This window comes from Equus caballus, chromosome 23, assembly GCF_041296265.1.
Source record: "Equus caballus isolate H_3958 breed thoroughbred chromosome 23, TB-T2T, whole genome shotgun sequence".
NCBI classification, from domain to species: Eukaryota; Metazoa; Chordata; class Mammalia; order Perissodactyla; family Equidae; genus Equus; species Equus caballus.
The window spans coordinates 53,424,821-53,446,008 of record NC_091706.1 but is presented as its reverse complement, the minus strand read 5'-3'; the positions used below and the strand labels follow the sequence as shown (position 1 = coordinate 53,446,008).

Here is a 21,188-nt window from a genome sequence, read left to right as displayed (position 1 = left end):
ATTCAGAACTGCACGAATTTTGATTATATATCATGTGAAGAATTAACTTTCAGCTCTGATCCTGAACTCGGCTTTACTCTCTTTACTTTTCATGGGAAGTTGGGTTGCCTCAGCCCTCTAGATTCCTACTCTTTAAATGGTGGGTGCTATAGTTTGTGACACCCCCCCCCCCAATTCATATCTTGAAATCCTCCCACCTGATGTGATGGGTTAGGAGGCGGGGGCTTTGGGAGGTGCTTAGGTCATGAAGGCCCAGCCCTCATGAATGGAATTATTGCCCTTATAAAAAATGCTCCAGAGAGATCCCTAGTTCTTTCCAGCTTGTGAGGACACAACAAGAAGTCTGTGACTCAGAAGTGGGCCCTCACCTGACCATGTTAGAGCCATGATCTTGGACTTCTAGCCTCTAGAAGTGTGAGCAATAAATTTCTCTTTTTTTTTAAGCACTCAGTCTGTGGTGTCTTGGTATAGCAGCCTGAAGTGGACTAAGAAAGTCGGTATGAGATCATCTTAGGCAAATCAGCTTGTTAGTAACTGGACTGTGTCTTATTCACTATGTTATCTCCTGCACCAGGCCCAGTGTAATCACTCAATAAGAAATTTTTGCTAAAACAATCTCTTAGATTTTCTCTTACTACTTGAAAGTGTTCATGAATGACCAAGCTGTCTTCCTTCATCATGGCCAAATTGGCTAGGATTATAATGGACATGGCTAATATTTCCACTCTACTCTTAGTGAGTATCAATAATGCCTACTGAGTTTATTGCTAAAACCTCTCGGATTCTAGTTTCTTCCAGGTGCATATCGCTCTGGGGATGCAAACTGCAAGGGCAGCACAATTTTCAGCCTTTGCCTACCACTATATTAAACTCACAAGTATGACTTCATCTTTAATTTGCCCTCTACCTTGCTAGGAAACAACTAGCCTGGTGTCATACACAGAGCTACGTATCTAACCTCAAGCTCTCCCTGATTCACACAGCTCCCAGCAACCAAACAATTTACCACATTACTTTTCAGGGGGGCAATAGCCTATGTCCCCCAAATTATCAATCCTCCTGCTTTCCTGCCCTTGTCAAGGATGGACAAATTCCCCAGAATATGTGTGAACTGTAAATATTTGACGTAATTTTTCCATCACTCAGAAATCTAAGCTTCAAATCATTTGATAATCTTTAGATGACACTAGTAGAAAGTCAGCGTATGAGTTTCTGTATCAGGATAGAAATTATAGAATGGACCAATTTTTTAAAAAATAGCTGAGTAAATTTTATTATTCATTATTTTTCGTGATTCAATTAAACTCTATATCATTGAACCATTAAATGCTCTAAGTTCTGAAATAAGCATCAGGATTTCCATAATAGATGGGTCATCTTTCCAAAAATAGCATGTTGCAAAATTTAATAAGCTTCAATAGTTTATCCAGTCAACACATTTTTATTGGATTTTGGGTCATTCTAATCATGACACCCTGAGAATACAAGGCAATTCTGCCCAAACTATTATTCTTAGTCTATCAAACACTGGAAAATGAACATTTTTTCTTTGTTCACTTGAGATTATACTAGCAATTTTTGCATATTCCATTTTATGTGGCATTTTACCCAGGGATTTCTTTTAATTTTATCTTCAGGTCAATGTCAATAGAGGGATGTGAATAAGATAAATGGACTAAAAAATGTTTGTATATAGTGTTTACAAAACCAGATATCTTTCTTTCTCATGTCACTTTTCCTAGAAAGTAGAAGTCTCTTGATTTTGCATCCCAATACATGGGAACAAGAAGAAAATAAATTGTACGTCAAAATGTGGTTAAAATGTAAGAAGGAACACAAGGGAAATTAGAAAATAACTTCAGACAAATGAAAATGAAAACACAACATACCAAAACTTACATCATGCAGTGAAAGTAGTGCTAAGGAGGCAATTTACAGCTGTAAGAGCTTACGTTAAAAAGAAGAAGAAATGTCTGAAATCAACAACCTAACTTTACACCTTAAGGAACTGGAAAAAGAAGAACAAACTAAACTCATAGTTAGCAGATGGAAGGAAATAGTAAATACCAGAGCAGAAATAAATGAAATAAAGAATAGAAAAACAATAGAAAAAATCAATGAAACTAAGAGTTGGTGTTTTGAAAAGATCAACAAAATTGACAAACCTTAGTGATAGTGACTAAAGAAAGAGAGAAAACTCAAATAACAAAAATCAGAAATAAAAGAGGAGACATTACAACTGTTACTGCAGAAATACAAAGGAGTGGGGCTGGCCCCATGGCCGAGTGGTTAAGTTTGCCCGCTCCGCTGCAGGCGACCCAGTGTTTTGTTGGTTCGAATCCTGGGCGAGGACATGGCACTGTTCATCAAACCACGCTGAGGCAGCGTCCCACATGCCACAACTAGAAGGACTCACAATGAAGAACATACAACTATGTACTGGGGGGCTTTGGGGAGAAAAAGGAAAAAAATAAAATCTGAAAAAAAAAAAAGAAAAGAAATACGAAGGAGCATAAGAGACTACTATGAACAATTATACACCAACAAATTGAAACATACAATCTACCAAGACTGAATCATGAAGAAATAGAAATTTGAACAGATTTATAACAAGTGAGGAAATTGAATACACCATCAAAAACCTCCCAACAAAGAAAAGCCTGCTAATGTCTTCACTCTTCTTTATACACTAACATGGCTATATTCTCTCTCCTAGCTGCCACAGATGTAGCTTTTAATGACCAGCCCTATTATCTCCTAAAATACCTCCGCACAAGTCAATAGATGCCTGTGAGTAGAGAAATCATCTTACCCAGTCTCGTTTCTTAGGCATTTGGTCCAGTCCCTTCTATTTCAGGAGCTCAACCAATAAACATGAGCAGAATAATTGTGGTGATAACAGGAGAAAGAATAACACCAATATGTATTAGATAGCTATGATTTGAGAGGACGATAGACCCTAAGATTCTTTACAGATTGTTCATGGTTCTATAAGAGAAGTTATAATGGAATATTGTCTGAGGTATTTTAAAAAGAAAAAAAACCACATTTGTTTGCAGGGATATTTTCTTCAGGTTTGCATTTTCAATATTTAGGATATCAGGCTGAGAATCCCAGGGCTGGTCATGAATGGAAGACTCACTCTCCATTTTTATTTCAGTGATCTGCAAGTACCTGCAAGGACCTACCTGATCATATATCTCTTGTCTCTCCGTCATGGAATAAGGAAACAACCTGTGATGTCTCCACATGCGTGGCTATTTTCCTTGTTAGCCTCTGCATTTGGGAGTCAACCTGAATGCTTCTTTCAAAGGGTCAATGATGCAGTGAACTCTAGCGAGTGACATCCCCGTCTTCTCCCTGGGTTTAAATTGTCGAATCAGACTTTGGATCAGTTTTTTTTTTTTTAATAAAGTGTGCGCAGCAAACACATTGGTTATTCTTTTCTCCTAAAAAAAAAAAAGCATCAGTACAGGAGCCAGCCCCATGACTGAATGGTTAAGTTCGTGCGCTCCGCTTCTGCGGCCCAGGGTTTCGCCAGTTCGGATCCTAGGCACGGACATGGCACTGCTCATCAGGTCATGCTGAGGTGGCATTCCACATAGCACAATCAGAGGCACTTACAACCAGAATATACAACTATGTACTTGGGGGGTTTGGGGGAGAAGAAGAAGAAGGAGAGAGAAAAGAAGACTGGCAGATTGGCAAGAGATGCTAGCTCAGGTGCCGATCTTTAAAAAAAACCATCAGTACAAATGGTGAAAAAATGAAGAGTGGCCTTATTCACTGAACCTGTCTCCTCTTCCATTAGTCACCCAGTGGGAGTCTGTTTCCCAGCTTCTCTATTCTTAGGCATCCCATGAGAATAAATTCAGGCCAACTAATTCGAGTAGAAGTGATATTGCCCTGTATGGTCCTGGCCCTTGAAAACATGCCATGTGATCCACCTTACTTTTTCTCTTTACAGCTGAGTGGAGTAGACTCAAGTACCACAGACAGACTTGGAGTCACATGTTGAATATGGCAAAGCTGCAGAAGAGAAGGTAGCCATGTCTCTGAATCACTGTTTGGAGAAAAGCCAACAAGAAGTTTGATCTGATCAGGAATGCATGCATTGTGCTTATATGAAGGAAAAATAAATTTCTATTGTGATTGAATTATTGACAGTTCTGTTTATCTGTTACAGGAGCTACCATTAACTTAAAGCACAAATGTCTTTAACAACATACTCTCTTGAAGAATCTTTCCATAACAAAATGAACTTCACACTTTGAAAACAGCAAATACTCCCAAGAACTTAAAAAGATTTTTTAAAACGTCATAAAATTGTTTAAGAAAGTAGATCATATTCTTCTCTCTAAACATATTTTATAAACATCTGATGTACAACATATTTTTTAAATATTCTGATGATTTTGGTTTCAAATATTTCTCAGCTGGTGCAGAAATATGATTCGAAATTGCTTTTAGGGCTTAGCACACAATAACGTGTTTAGGGAGAGTCCGAAGTACAACTTTCTCCTTTATTTGCTGCCTTTTCTTTGGGGATTGTTACATGAGGGAGAGGCACACTTCCATTTCTGCTCTGACAACCTCCCAGGCACAGGGGCTGAATTCCTTTTCCTTCAGATAGTGATTGATGCTTTTGGAAGTAATTCGGGGCAACAGTTCCCAAACAGGGAACAAGCCAGATTTTCTTCTTCCAGCTGTTCCAGGCTGTGATCAAGGCTAGAGATCCAAGAGGGTGTTGCTCAAGGAGTATGGCTGTCCTCAGTGTTGAAGAGGTTGATGATCAGCTGGAGCATCACCTGGTGGAAACAGGTGCCTTGTATCCCCTGCATTTGGGAATTATTCCCTCTATTCCAAGGAAATTTGAAATGGGTTCTGTTATTCAGGCATGACTGAGAGGGGATACTTTTCAGCTGTCTCGACAGAATGGAGATTTTCATGTTTTCCAGTCTATGGATCCAAGGCAAGTTCCAGCCCAGAGAGCAGGCAAGGATGGAGCAGAGCATCACTCCTGCCGCTACCAAAGGGATCCGGGCCTTTGAGAATTCCGGTGACTCACTAGACGGCCGCCAGAGGGCGCGCAGGGAGCATTTCCTGACGCCCCGGGTTCAGATGCGCAGACTCGGGAGCTTTTGTTTCAGTGGTTCGGGCTGCTCCAGGGAGATGCCCTCGGGTCCTCGAGGACCAACTTGTGCAACTTTACTAGTAGGTAAGAAACCTCCCTTTCCCCGGCCCTGACTGCTGAGGAGGGAGCTTGGCCCCGGCCTCGCCAGCAATGTGTTTCTCAGGGAGAGAGCACAGGACCTGGCGTTTTCTGCATTTGCCCCTGAGTTTTGTGCTTTCCTTTCACACACAAACTTCAGCAAGGCCGTTTTGACACTGAATCCCTTTACAGAGCTCTTTCCTTACTTGCTTTAAAAACAAAAAATCAACTAAAGCCATAGTTTACATTAGGGTTCACTCTTTGTGTTGTACATCTATGGATTTTGACAAATGCGTGCACCGCTATAATATCCTGCAGAATAGTGTTCTTGCCCGGAAAGTCCCCTGTGCTTCACCTGTTCATCCCCCTCCCCAAACCTTGGCAACCGCTGATCTTTTTCCTGACTTCATAGTGATGTCCTTTTCTAGAATGTCATACAGTTGAAATCATACAGTATGTAGCCTTTTCAGATTGACGTCTTTCAACTAGTAATATTCATTCAAGTTTCCTTCATGTCTTTTTCATGGCTTAATAGCTCATTTCTTTTTAGCGCTGAATAATATGTCATTGTCTGGGTGTACTACAGTTTATTTATCCATTCACCTATTGGAGGACATCTTGGTTGTTTCCAGGTTTTGGCAATTATGAATAAAGCTGCTACAAACATCCTGTGCAGGGTTTTGTGTAGACGTAAGTTTTCCACTCATTTGGGTAAATCACAAGGAGCACAATTACTAGATGGTATGGTAAGAGTATGTTTTGTTTTGTCAGAAACTGCCAAACTGTCTTCCAAAGTGGCTGGACCATTTTGCATTCCCACCAACAATGAATGAGAGTTCCTGTTGCTCGACATCCTCACCAGCATTTGGTGTTGTCTGTTCTGGATTTTAGCCATTCTAATAGATGTATAGTGGAATCTCATTGTTCTTTTAATTTGCGTTTCCCTAATGATGTGTGATGTTGAGTCAACATTTCATATGCTTATTTGCAGTCTGTATGTCATCTTTGGTGAAGTGTCTATCTGGATTTTTTGCCCATTTTTAAGTGAGATTTTTGTTTTCTTATTGTTGAGTTTTAAGAGTTTCCTGCGTATTTTGGATACAGTCCCTTATGAGATCTCTCTTTGGCAAATATTGTCTCCTAGTCTGTGGCTTGTCTTCTCATTCTCTTGACAGTGTCATTCGCAGAGCAGAAGTTTTTTACTTTAGTGCAGTCCAACTCATCACTTTTTCTTTCATGGATCGTGTTTTGGTGTATCCTAAAAGCTGTTGCCAAATCCAAGGTCAATTAGATTTTTGCTATCTTTTTTTCAAACAAGATTAATGGTGAAGACAACTGGCTTTTGATTTCCACTCTGACAACCTCCTATGTACAGTCACTTATTCCTTCTGTTTAAAATACAGACTGGTTCCTTGAAGTGCCTCTTCACAGCCAAGAGGAAGTACTTGCCTCAGGAATTTATTTTACTTTTTTCTCCAGACTAACAGATCTCCCTGTCTCCAGCTGCTGACCAAGTCAGGTAAGCATTTTCTCCAGGAGGATACCCTCCACTTCACAAACAAGCTTCCCAGAATAATTTTCTATGCACAGTGCCCCTAATTCTCATTCTTGTGTTTCTTTTTCAACCTACTCCCATCTGATTTCTGTCCCATTATTTCCGCTAACCCAGATCCTGCTAAGGTCACCAGCGGCATCTGCTTTCAGGTGCACTGGACACCTGCGCTGAAAGCACCACTCTGTCCTTTAAACACTCTCTTCCCTTCAGTAGTCTCCCCCCATCTGTCCCCACATGTCCTTCTAACTCCACTGGCCACTCAGCCTTGGTGCTCATTGCAGACTCTCCTCTGCCCAACCTTTAACTGTTGAGGGTCTGCAGGACTAAGTTTAGGTCCTCTCCTCATCGTCCACTCTATTATAGGTGACACATCCATCCCATGCCCTCCTGCCCAGATACACAGTAAGGAATCCCCAGTTAATACCTGCACCCAGGGCATTTGTTGTTCATTCTAGACCCATGTACCCAACAGCTGACAAGAGTTCTGCAATTATGTGTCACCCAGGCACCCTAGAAAGGATATCTTCTCTCCGCCCAAAATTATTTGTATCTAAACCTTCTGATGTGAGAACATTATTTTCCTTTACTTCTTTTTGTATTTTTTAATATAATAGAAATTTTAAAAATGTTTATAGTGTTTTTTATGTCTCTTTCCCTGTAAGACTGAAGGTTTCAACTTTAGATTTAGATTTATTCACTTCTGTTTCATGAAGGCAATTCCACAAAAATTCACAACCACTTTGATACTCAATTCATACATACAACATGAACTGAATGAATGAATGAGTAGATAAATATTAAGATCCATTCTTTTATTTGGTTTAGAAAACCAGGGTTTGGATTTAGGTATAAAGGACAAAAAGACTTAAGAAGTTTTCTTTGATATGAATTTAATAAATAAAACGAAATGCAAATTTAATAAAATGGAAAGGTCAACATATTTTCTAAATTGTAATACAATATAAAGGCAAATATCTTTTATGAAAGTATAAATATAAATATGGTAAGATATAAACATAAATAAATAAACAAATAATAAATAAAAACATCAGGGCAGTCATCTCTTAGGCACTGATGCCCTAGGACCTGAATAATTTTAACATATTCTTGCTTAACATTACTGACAGACTATTTGCTGAATTAAATTTAAAACATTCTGTGACTAAAGCAGAAATAAGAGGCTTTCAAAATGACCAAAGATATGTGCAAGGGTGATGTGGCACATCAGTCAAGGAGAATCATTTCAAGGTGACTCCAGGTCTCCATCCTTCATTCCTAACCTTTCTTGCAGGTTTGCTGATGAAGAGAAGGATCTCATGATTTCCATTCGGACAATCTCCCAGGCACAGTCACTGTATTTCTTCTCTTTCAGGTAGAGATGGATCCCCCGGAAGTACCTCTTCAGGGCCAGTGTAGGGCGCACAGTTCCCAGGGCGGATTCTTCCTCTCCCATCTCCTGCTCCAAACAGGTGTCCAGGTCTTCCAGCTGCCGAAGGAGTCCCGTGCAGAGTTCGTCCAGGAGGGTCGTGTTCCAGGCAGCAGACGAGCGCTCTGTGTGGAAGAGGCTGAAGATCTGCTGGAGCATCTCGTGGAGGACAGACGCGGCCTGGGCCTCTGGGAACTGCCTGCCATCCGCCATGTCCTGGGGGAACCTGAAGTCTTTTCTGTCCTTCAGACAGACTGTGGAGGAGATTCTCCTCATTTGGCCCAGAAGCACGAAGTTCTTCCTGCTAACCAGGATGTGGCTGTGAGGCAGGTCACAGCCCAGAGCTCCACCAGGGCCATAACTGATCACCACCAGGGCCGTCAAGAGAGAGGGCAGGAGGGCCATGGGGAAAACGAGGGTGCTGCTGGCCTGGCTGAGCTGGATGTCTCTGAACCTTGGACCCGAGGTTCTCTGATGACATTCTTTCCAAGCATGGCCATTAAATAGGGAACACAATAATTTTCGTCTTCTAAACATTTCTCTCCAGTTTTACTTCCTTTTTTGTTTTCATTTATGTATTCTCTATATGGTCTAAGAAGACGTCATCAATCCAAACTATTAGTTTTGCAATAGAAGTTTAATTTTCCCAGTAAACTTCAGATGTGCCAATCTGAATGGATACTCATCAATCAAATGAGAAAGGTCTTTGTCCTAAAGTCAGAAGTGATGTGAGTATGTAAATACTCCACACACACACTCTTTTTTCAAATATTGTTCTTCTCTGTCTAGGGCACATTTTTAGCCTTGATGTTAGGCTCCATTTTGTCCTCCTCACTTTACATAGGAGGGCAGGCTCCCTCAGCCCTAAAGGTCTCTGTATTAGTTAAGGGATTTACCAGACCACCATTGGCAATTAAGTTCCTTAGAACCAAGCACTGGGTTTCATTTAATGTTTGATTCACAGCAGAGGCCGATGATTATGAGTGAATGAGCTTCTCTGATGTTTCTCTTCCTTCTAGAACTCATTCATGCAGGTCCATGTGGTTATACTTCATTGGGCCCACAAGGTTATGACTAGCAGAGACATTCTCCTTTCTTTCTACCATTTTATTCCTGGAGGCCTATAGTGCCCCTCAGGCTGTGCCAACACCCCCAGTAGGAATCCTGGTTCTTTTCAGGAGCAGATGGGTATGGAGATTCAAATCCAAGATAATTTATTTTCCCAGCACCACCCCACTCACAAGGTACATATCACGTCTAGTACACATCATAGCTCCTCCACAGTGACAGAGGCCTCATCCTGAACTCCCCTGGACTCAAGAACTGAGGGCAGGCTCACCACATCCTGAGGACTTCAATCCTGAGGATTTCTTTTCTGTGGAGGGGCTTATTTCTGTGTTGGCAAAATAATTTATCCTTCAGGACCGTCACCCTGGCTCCTAGAGTGTTTGCATGAAGGACCTCAGTCCTCAGTGGTGACCTCCTGCTCTCCTGACTTAGTCCCCAGGTATCAAAAATGTCAACAGCCCTCAGGTGCTGAGAGCAAACATTTCTTTTGTCTAAGGAGGTGGAGGAATTACCCAACTGCAATCATTTCACCTTTAGTAGGCACATAATTTTTATGTTGCCAAGAACAGATTTTACTATTCAACTCTTTTACTTAAACTATTGAACACTTGTTGTGCTTGAGCTTTCTGAGCTGGGCACAGGGGATTCAGTGATGATGATGTGTCTCATTAGAAGCTTATGTTACAGAAACTAATGACCTTTGGTTGTTTATCAGTGAGTGGATTCCATTGGGCTTCTTCATTCCTCTGTCTCTGTCTCCATCTCCCTCTGAGAATGCAGGGCAGTGAGGGCAGGCTGCTATGTCAGAGAGAAATAGTCTCTTGCTTTACTTATTCATGATTTTTCATTTAAAAATTTTGTAATTTCTTTTCCTTTAGTGGCTCAGTGGGCAAGATCTGTCATGCTGCTCCTGCATTGCATTCTAATTCATGATGAGGTGAGAACAATAAAGGAAGTAAAAGAAAGGCAAAGAGGCTGCAATGTGTATCATTTTCAGGACTTCAGACTTTTTGTTCCTCATTTCGACTTTCCTAGAAAGTAAAATTTGACAGTTGTTTTGAGGGCAAAATAAAACAAACATAACTCTGAATGTGGTGAAAGTGAAAAAAGGGATGTGATTTTCTGCTGACAAAATGACATATTCTAAGTTAACAAAATTCAGTGTAACGAAATTGGGGACCAGAGTGTGGCAGAGGGGAAGAATGAAGGCCAATGATGAATAACACAAACCAGGACAATGGCTGCTTCTTCCAGAAGCTCAGACCAACTCCTGGGTCAATGGCCTGCCTTTAGCTTTGCAAGACCAGCCATCTGATGTTTCTTTCATTTAATCCACATGTGATCAGCTCTGAGGAGAGAAGGGAGGAGTCACACCAACCAGCTCACAGATACTGGCAACCAGGCTCCGAGTAGCTAGGACACTGCCCTCTCTGGCAGAATAGTGGGTACAAGCCCTTGCCTGAGCTCTCTACCTAGTTGACAAATTCTCTCAGGCAATGAAAAGATTGCCTCGAGAAATCTTGAATTGAAATAAATAGATGATTTCAAAAGATTCTGATCTTAATCTGGATAATAGTAATCATGATATTAAAAAATCCTAACTGAATTTTATTGCATCCTTATTATGGGCTAGCCACTCTTCTTAGTTCTTTAAAACATTAACTAACTCCTCGCAATAACCCTATTTGGATTCCACTCACTTATACAACTGGAGAGAAATACAACTCTGGAGGGATGAACTCTTCCAAACGTACCAAAGATCCAAGGGCAAACCTTAGGGAGAGTTGATATAATGGCTTGTCTGGAAGAGCCATGAAAGGAAGTGAAGGATAGAAACGTTGACAGGATTTATGAATCAACGAGAGATCACGGCATGAAATCATAGAGCGAGGAGAGCGAGATGACAAAGGATCCTGAGTTCCACTTCAGATGCCAAAAGGTTGTTTCTTGTTTTGTAGAGCAAGACAGAGTGTGGTATGAGTCCACTGAACTGACTTTAAGTTCTAAGGAAAAATAGACAAAATGCCTATTAAATAGAAGGGAGTAGATTTTTCTTCCAGTTGAAGAAGTTGAGTGACTTCTTCAATGAAATATAGTAAAATAGCTTTATTAACCCATTAACCATAGCCTCTTGGAAGACTATTTCTTTTTAACTCTTGAGTTTTCTTGTGAGTTTAAGAATAAACAAAAAACCCCTGACAGTTTCCAGCCATATGGGCTCTGACTTTCCTTCTTCAGCACCTCACTGATTCCGTGGGAGACCTCTTCAGGCCAGCGTGCTCTTCTCATTGCCAAGGACAACTCTGTTTCTCACCTCCAGCCCAGACTGCACTTCCTGTTGTCTACTGAGAAAGCTCAGTGAAGAATCTCTTCTCCTCTCTGTCTTTGCAACCACTGGTTGCAATGTGAGTGTTGAGGAGGTTTATGTGTGACCAAGATGGAGGAATACAATGCCTTCCCAGACAGAAGCAGTGAATGCTTTTAAGGGGCTACTTAGCAAGGAGAGTCTTTCTTGAGCTCCAGACTCAGCCACACTGCTTAGTATAGGTGTGTGTATTTTTCTAGCCTCATCCTATTTAAAAAATCATAAAATAAAACTTCAGGCTGAAATAAACATACCATTAAAATCACCATTTATTGATGAAATAATGAAAGTATTGTTTGTATTGGAAATAAAGGTTGGTTAAATAACTTTAGGTCTACAAAATTCAATCAGTCAGCGATGAGGTCCCCAAGTAAGGTCCCTGCAAATAGGAGAGGGCCAGATGGGAATCATGGAATTTAAAAGACCAAGGAAAGATTCATCAAGAAAAAACAGACTAGAAATTCTACTTTAATGCAAATAACACCTCTGATGTATTCAAAAAGCAACAACACATGCAACATAATGGAGTGTGAGGAAAGGGCAACGGACTTTGTAAAGGACAGCATTTCTTAAACTTTTTGGTTCGGGACCTCTTTACACTCTGAACAATTGTTGAGAACCTGACAAGTTTTTGTAAGGTGAATAATATCTATCACTATTTCTCATATAATAAATGTAAACTGAGAAACTTTTAATACATGAGATTATATAGGCACACATTCTATGAACTCTTAGACGAAATCATCATACATCACTTGACAGCTGGAGAAGTTCACCAGACACATGAGAGATTGAGAGGGAAAAAGACAAATAACATCTTAGTACTTTAATAAATATAAATAAGAACAGTTTGACCTTGTGGACTCACAGAAAGTGTCCCAGGAGTCCCCAGACAACACTTTGAGAAACACATCTATTGGAAAATGAAAATAATTTTTACATTTAATTAAGTGCTGAACTTCTCTATGTAAATTACGACAGTATACCTATTATTGATTCTAAAAGAGTTAAAAGCTGGTAAAGGGTAGTGGTTTTTAAAAGAAACTAAAAACATTAACATTGATTTTCTCCCTAGCCCTGACCTGATTAATTTTTGTGCATAATAAAGAGCCATGGATGAGTTGTTTTACTACTATTAAATAATACATTAAAATAGATGATTTTCCCACATTTGCCTCTGTGTCATTTATTTTTCTTAGGGGTAAGCTTTAGCAAGATGTCATTTTGTTTTTGCAAACATTTACCAAAGTCTGAGATAAAACTCTGAGCTGAGGGAGGGCCTATATCTCCACACGCCCAACGTGTATGACCCATGCGAACAGAAACACGTGGAGCTTTTTCCTTCTGGTCCCAGACTCCACACTCACAGTATGAGTGTGGCTAGGGCTCTCGTGCAAGGGATGTTGCCTCACTGTCCAAGGACCTGGATGGTTGTCTAGAATTGGTGCCCTTGCACAGGATAAGGTTAGCTTACTTCACGTGGAATCCACAGAAAGCCAAGTGCTTGATGACCATCTCAACGTACTTCACGGAGTTTCCTTTTATGCAACAAGAAATTAGATATTTTTTGTTGTTTGTCTATTTCCCTGTTTGGTTTTTACAGACTCTAGCATCCACCAGCTTCATGAGTAATTGTCCCAGGCTGCAGTATAATAGCCTTTTAGGTGTTCACGTTAATGGCTAATGGTTCTAATTTATTTATATACGTTTCATGTTCTTTGCTTTTTGAACCCTAATCCTCAGGAAGGGTTCCAAGCTCTAACTTTAAATGTACTTACTCTGTGCAGTATGCACCATCTGCAAAGAAAAGGAGAAATAATTCATCAACGTCCTCTTTTCAGTTAGTTAAATAAATGAATTTCCACAAAGGTCTTTGCTGCCATGAGAAATTTTGGTCTTCCAATATTCACATTAATAACTGTTCTGCTATGGAGGCTCTGCCCTAGTTGCTGCTGAATATCCTCAAATCCCTGCCTGTGACCCTTTCGTTCAAATATTGTTTGGTTTTAAAGAAGGCTGCCTCCTGACCTGAATTTAAGAGATTTCTTTAATTGCACTGGCCCCAGGAGTAATTTTCCCTCCGCTGTGATGACCTGCTGGGTTCTAGGGAGGGAACAGAAGTCTGCAGCTGGCAGTGGAGTAACCCTTGCCCCTTCCAATATTCTGAAGGCTGCTGTGCTATCAGTGTCACCCATGCTGGGGACACGGCTATTAGCCACATCTCTGTGGGAGAACTCTGTGCTCTAAGCAACCACTTCAATCTTCTCATCTTCTGATGAGAAAGATCTGAAGAAACTTTTGAATCAGTGCTACCCATTGTATTGTTCCACCTCCGGAGAACCTACCTCTGTTCCAGTCGACGCTTTACACATCTCTGTTCTCCTTCCAAGTTCTCAAGCTACTGCTGACTTTTCAGCTCCATGTGCACTGGAGTTTTTTGAGCAAATGAGAGTCCTGTGCCTAGTGGAGTCAGAACGTGGAACCGCCTAAACAGAGGCATAGATGAGCTTCTGGATTCTTTGGGTGTAGGCAAAAGTGTCCCTGTATTTAGTGTTTCTGTGCTGGTCTGCACTTCACGGGGCCTTGACCACTTGAGAGCGGGAATCAGCTGACAGGGAGGCTGGAGGCGTGGCCACGTTCACACTGTTGCTCTCCACGCTGGAAACCCTCAGTTGCTTTGACCTGGTGCTGCATGGTGATCCCACTACATCAGGTCCACTCTTTGTGCCATCTAATGTGCTCTCTCTACAGACATAGCATGGCTATATTCTCGCTGCTAGCAGCCATCGAAATAACCCTAGAAGATATGTCCCATTTTCTCTTTAGAATAGCTCCCCAGGAGTCTGTAAGATACCTGTGGGGCAAGAAAATACCTTATCAAACCATGATCCCTTGGCATCTAGCCCAGCGGCTACCATTGGAGGAGCTCCAGCAATATTCATGAAGAGAATAATGAAAGGAATAAGAAAAATATAAAGAATAATACCAACACAGTATATGTAGTTGATTCAAGAGAATAATATAAACTGGATCAAAAGACATAATGTAAAGAGTTTATTATTCAAGGGAAGTTATAAAAGAAGATTTTTTTAAAAATTTTATTGAGGTCATAAAGACTTATAACATTGTAAAATTTCAGTTGTACATTATTATTTGTTAGTCACCATATAAATGTGCTCCTTTACCCCTTACGCCCACCCCACAAAACTCTTCCCCTCTGGTAAGCACTAATCGGTTCTCTTTGCCCATGTGTTAGTTTATCTTCCACATATGAGTGAAATCATATGGTGTTTGTCTTTCTCTGTCTGTCTTATTTCGCTTAACATAATACCCTCCAGGTCCATCCATTTTGTTGCGAATGGGACAAGTTTGTCTTTTTATGGTTGAGTAGTATTCCATTGTACATGTATACCACATTTTCTTTATCCAATCATCAATCGATGGGCACTTGGGTTGCTTCCACTTTAAAAGAAGATTTTTGAGGAGCTTTTTTTTTAATTGATTACAAGAATATTTTCTTCAAGTTTGTATTTGCAAGATGTAAAATATCAGAATGAGAAATAAGTTCGTGGTTATTACTGGAATACACTCTCTCCACTCTTCTTTTTGCGTTTTTGTAAGTACCTGGAAAGAACTGTTGATTGCTTTTTTTTTCAGCTTGGCAAAAATAATATAATTGATTAGAGAGTTGAACATAACATTCATCTTTATTTTCTGATCTTTTTCCTATGGGTATTACTAAATAAAGGAAGAGTGCACTTCAGTTTTCTTCCTGACAGCTTCCTTCAGATAGGGAATGATACCCTGGAAGAATCTTTGAACAGCAATACCCAAATATGACAAGCCTGAAGGATTTCTGCTTTCGTCTTTTGTTCCAGCTGTTCCTGATTTTACGGTCAAGCCTAGAGCGTAATTTATCCAGGAGAATCTTCCTCTAAGCAGCGCTGTAATCTTCTATGCTGGACACACTGAAGATTTGCTGGACATTCTGATGGCAAAAACAGGGAGCTTACCTCTTCTGGGCTTTGATGATCTCTCTACTTTTCTCAAGAAACTTGAAGTGGATTCTGGCATTCTAGCGGAACTGAGAGGCGTTCCTTTTTAGAGGCATGCCTTACAAACATGAAAAGTTCCTTATTTTCCAGGCTGTGGCTCCAAGGCCTATGCCAACCGAAAGAACAGGCACAGCTACAGCAGAGCGTCACCACTGCCATCAGCAGAGAAACCAGGGAGTCCAGAATCTCAGCGCTTCACCTGGATACAGTGACACTGAGCGCGTGGCCACCGCTCAACAGCGCGCGCAAACCCCCGTCGCTGCCCCCAGCGGCCGGCAGGGGGCGCCCGCACTCGCCGTGACCGACCCTCCGGCGCCGCCCGCCCAGCGGGGCCCGCCTGGGGCTCCGGCCGCGGACACGGGGAGACCCGGCGCGTCGCCGTCCGCGGGAGCCCGGCCCGGGCGAGGCGCCGCGGGGCTCAGGGACCGCGCGGGGCGGGACAACGCGGAGCAAACGCTTCCTTTCGGCCCGACGCCGCGGGGAGCTCCGCCGGGGCCCCGCCAGAGCCTTCCGCTGCCTGCGCCTGCCCGCGTCCATCCTTCCCTTTCTCCTGGAAGGTCGGGGCCACACCGTTTCCAAGAGCGCGCGCTCATTCGGGGACCGGCGGCTCGAGGTCAGAGCGTGCTGTGGGCTGTTTCCAGGCTCAGGAGGCTTTCTGGGGAGAAAGACACGAATTCGGGGAAACGGAGACGCAGCTACAATATGGACACGAATCTATATATAAGATTTTATTAAGTTTTAATGGTTAATTTATCCTACAAAGTTAGAGTCGTTGAAAACTATTAAAGAGTAGGTGTACTAAAACACAGATTAACTTTAAAGATTTGTTTATACCAAACCCAGTTATAATTTCCTGGGCCTTACTGAAAGCAAATTCGGCAATAATATTGTCAGAATTACTTCTTTACTTACCTTATTTTCAATTGAGAGAATTGCCATCTTTAATTTTAGCTTGCTGAAACAGTTTTGGAGAAACACCATATAAGTTATGATTTACGTTAATTCCTTCTCCATCTCGTCCCTAATGTATGTCCAAATTACAGGAGATATTCTTCCTGTCCCACGGTTTGACAATAGGATTTTATGGCAGGCCAATATTTTGATATCTTTTCTTTGGCTGACAACAATAATAATCATTTTGTTGGCACATTTTTAGGGAGCTGTCTCTATTTTGACAAAATCAAAATTTCCAGCAAGTACTTCTGTGTATAGGGTGACTGAAGAATGACCAAAAGTTTTCATTATGAAAGCTTTAATATACAGGTAGGCAAATCATATTTTTTAGCAGCGTTGTGTGAAAAGGGTCCAAGATATTTAGCAAGTAAGTATATTTCAGTTTCTTTGGTGAGAAATTTATAGACAGAATGGAATTTGTCAACATTTAACTTTGCATTTCACCCCCCCCCCCCACACACACACACACACATTTGTAAATCTCTCAGGCTTTTGTAATTGCAGGGCCAGATCTTATCTTTATTTAAAATTTTGATATTTTGTTCACCAAGAATTTTTTTATCATTAGTTTTGATTTTTGAAAATATTACATTAATATATCACTTTGCCTCATTACGAAATCATTTGGCACCCTGTTTCAATTTGTATCTGAGGCAAGTTCCAAATTCACCTAAACCTAATCCCACACTGGAATAGCCTTTGTTATGAAGAGTTGTGATTTTCCTTGGCTGAAAATTACATCTGAAAATCATAGAACATCCCCTTTCCTATCCCTCACTGAATTTTTTTTACAAGTTATCTTTGTCTTTATGACATTGTTTTACCTTAAACATTATTACTAGAGGTGATCTGAAACTAAGTGAAGATGAGGGAAGAGGTTATCTATATCATTTATTTATACGTTTCACAGAGTAGTTATGATCTCCCAAACAATTTGCTAAGATGCAGGTTCTCCAGAAAGAGCTTCAAGTCTGCGTGCGATTTCTCTTCTGTGCTAGGCACAGCCTTAACAATGTAGGCTGGGCTTTGCTCCTTCATGTCCTGCAGACTGCCCCCTGGCCTAGAGTTCCCATTTGGGAGGTGCTAACTTCCCTGACCCTTAAGCTTAAAAAACAACCAAGAAATTGTCAAATCGTCAGGTAAACTATGTCACACCCAAATCACAAAATTAGGTCAACATTCGTGAACTGCCATGGAAAGATTTCCAGGATATATATTATGTAGAAATATCAAATGGTATCAAAGAAATATCAAATGTTGATGCCTTTGGTATAATTATATAAAAGCATATCCAAAAAATGCACTGGTCCAATAGAGAGAGTTTGAGATGCTGACTCCTCAACTTTCGTGGATGGGGCTACCTTGAGGTCTCACTGTCTCTGGACCAGTCTTGATATTTCTAGGGCGCTGAGACTCTTGGGGGCTTTGGACAGTGTTACTTGTCAAGTCCATGTGACAGCTTTAGCAAAGTTGGGCCTTAAATTTGTCTAAAGTGCTTACCTGTGCATTCTGTTCTTCACGATCATGTTAACAGTATATGTGAATGTTCCCCAGTTAGTAGATGAGAGTTGGGTGGGCCCTCCTTCCCTCTCATTTCTCATTCCTTTCCCAAAATGGTGCTTGAGTACTGACTAAATGCTAACCACCTAAGCTGGTGATAGAGCAGTGCGTCCCTGTTCTGGAAGAAGATGGATAATTAAGCCAAAAGTCACAACATAGATGAGAAAGTAAGCCTGGGGAAGTAAAGTCACCTTCCCTAGCTGGCAAGGTCAAAGGACTCACCCTGAGAAACCCTTCTCACTATGACAGGAAGGAAGGAGGAGAGGAAGGGTGGGATACAAATGTTTTTGAGTTTGGTGAAGAAAAGTTGTCTCCTGATGGCTTCTGTTTCCTCTGTGAAGTGGCAGCTAGCACATCTGCTGAGGTTGGGGGGACAGAAGTCTGTCTGTCAAAATGGGGAATGTGTGAAATAGATTAGTTAAGGATAAGAAAGTTGGCCATGGAACAGTGATATGAGCTCTAAGAAGCAGGGAGCTTTGTGAGTTTTGTTCATTTATGTGTCCTAAGTGCACATAAGAGGAACTGACCAAATATACGGCATGAAGGAAAGTATGACTTCCATGCAGTAGTCGAGAGGCCCCTTAGCTGCAGACCACAGAGCTGTGGTGGCCCAATATACGCAAGTGTGCAATTTTATCTAGTAGGCCTCAGCCACTTACTGGAGGTCAGGTGTGGAAGAGGCAGAGGGTTTGCAATTTTGCCAGATAAGAATGAAGATACAAGAATGAGGTGAGGGTGTTTAGAATGTTTCTTATGCAGCGGACCATGAATGGCTACTCTATTAGTCTGCTCAGGCTGCCATAACAAAATAACACAGACTGGCTGGCTTAAACAACAGAAATTTATTTTCTCACAGTTCTGGAGGCTAAAAGTTCAAGATCAAGATGTCAGCAGATTTGCTTTTTTCTGAGGCCTCTCTCTTTGGCTTGCAGATGGCCGCCTTCTTGCTGTGTCCTCACATGGCCTCTTCTTGGGGCTGGCCCAATGGCATAGCAGTTAAGTTCACATACTCCACTTCGGGAGCCCAGGTGTCACAGGTTTGGATCCTGGGTGTGGACCTATCACCACCTGTCAGGCCACGCTGTGGTGACAACCCACATAAAATAGAGAACGATTGGCACAGATGTTAGCTCAGTGACAATCTTCCTCAAGAAAAAAAAATAAAAAAGAAGAAAATTGGCAACAGCTGTTAGCTCAGGGTCAATCTTCCTCACAAAAGCAAAAACCAAACAAATAAAAATGGCCTCTTCTCTCTGTGCACCCATCGCTGGTGTCTCTTCCTCTTCTTATAAGGACACCAGTCATATTGGATTAGGACCCCACCCTAAAGGCCTCATTTTAACTTAATCACCTGTTTAAAGACCTTATGTCCAAAGACAGTTGCCTTCTGAGGTACTGGGGGCTTGGAACTTCAATATGTGAATTTGGAGGGGGGACACAATTCAGCCCATTACGTTACCATAGAGAGAGAACAAAGACCAGAGGTTGTTGATGGACAAGGAGAGACTGCAAGGACCAGTAGATTGTTGGTCCTTACTAACCGGCATATAAGGGCAATTTGGAAAAGCTGAAGTTGGAGGCCAGAGGGTGGGATGCTCGGCTGTGTTACTGTATTACTTCAGAATGCAGAATAGCACCTAAAAGCAAAGATCTGTGAGTTTGGTGTAACTTGTCAGGTGATCCAGGGCCAGTCACTCAGCACTTTAAGCCACACCTCTCCTTGGATGAGTGGTCTTTGGCCATGGCAGCATAAGGAAGGTCACTGTCCTGAGGGTCACCTCCTCAGAGTTCTCTAGCCCTGGATTTTCTACCTATGTGGATACTCATCCTGTTGAATTTCAAGTTAGGAGATCAAATTTTAAAAGTGAATGTGCAGCATGGTTAATTATGTAATGAAAGGCAGACATCACTCTTCCCAGGCATTACTTGCTCTGTAAGTGTGAACCTCTCTGCAGGAGATAAAGCTTGCTTCTCTAGGCCTGGATATGGGAGCCAAGGCAGGTGAAGAAACTAAAGTGGAGCCAGGATGAGCTACACTGACCCTCACCTTCTCTCGCCTGGGCACAAGAGATGGCTCCAGTGGCTCTTTTCTCTATTTCATGGGGACTCCTCCTTTTTGGTGACTCTCTTACTTTCTGGCTCTTCTTTTTCAGCAGCTACTCCATCTGGCCTTTTAATGGCATTGACCCAGACTCCATGGATGTAGGAGAATACAGAGAGTCCTTTAAACATTTGGCCATGTGGGCTTCAGTGGGCTGAACAGTGGTCCACGTTGAGCCCAGAAAAACTGCACCCCCGTCATACATTGCAGAACCCACCTGTGGTGCGTGGGCTATGTGTGTCCTGAAGAAGATATCCCACGACTTTACCAAGGACATACTGATCACAGAGGACACCTCAGCCCTGATAGGTCAACTGTTTGCATTGAGTACAAGATCCTGCACAATTTTTAGAAAAAAAATGGCTGTAAAGAAAGCACTTACCCAAAAAAGGAGTTTGGCAGGCCTGAGAACATCCCTGCAGGCATTGTCTTTGTGCTCAAAGACAACCTCTCCTTCTACCTCCCCTGCCTGCAACACACACATACACACACTCTTGCCAAGATGGCACCAGGTCCATCTCAGCTTATCAGTGTTCCAGTCAGTCACCAGAGCCTGAGTCAGGTCGTGGGGGAGAGGGTTGAGGAGTGGGAGTGGCCTGATTAGTGATGATGGAGACACTCCCACTCCTTCCCACCCACTGGGTCCTTCTTTCCCCTCTTCTTTTGTTTCCCTCCTTTCTACTTCCACAACTCTGACCTTTTCCTTACTCTCTCCTCATTTTCCTGCAGGCGCTGTGTGGCTGCATGTGAACATCCCTATCACTGATGACTGTGTGTCCCACTTCCCCTGCATTGATGTCATCGAGCCAGGCAACAGTGTAGTCTCAGTGAGGAGCTGCTTCCTTGCCCACGGTGACCAGCCGGCAGGAAGAATTCATTTTTGAGTTCCAAG

At 41.9% G+C, this 21,188-nt stretch overlaps 1 protein-coding gene and 1 pseudogene across 1 annotated transcript; both read right to left on the bottom strand.

Annotated features, from left to right (window-relative positions):
• Positions 1–4,551: 4,551 nt before the first annotated feature.
• On the bottom strand, positions 4,552–6,906 carry LOC102150072 (interferon alpha-1/13-like; annotated as a pseudogene).
• Positions 6,907–7,957: 1,051 nt separating this feature from the next.
• LOC100052971 (interferon omega-2-like) lies at positions 7,958–10,190 on the bottom strand. Its single transcript, XM_001497454.4, has one exon. It carries the CDS (start codon positions 8,728–8,730, stop codon positions 8,011–8,013), a length of 720 nt encoding a protein of 239 aa, XP_001497504.2. The 5' UTR covers positions 8,731–10,190; the 3' UTR covers positions 7,958–8,010.
• Between the last annotated feature and the right edge of the window lie 10,998 nt (positions 10,191–21,188).

Bases quoted from the DNA above. Each gene is read 5' to 3' on its own strand.
- LOC100052971 (XM_001497454.4), bottom strand. From the start codon at position 8,730: ATGTTTAGAAGACGAAAATTATTGTGTTCCCTATTTAATGGCCATGCT.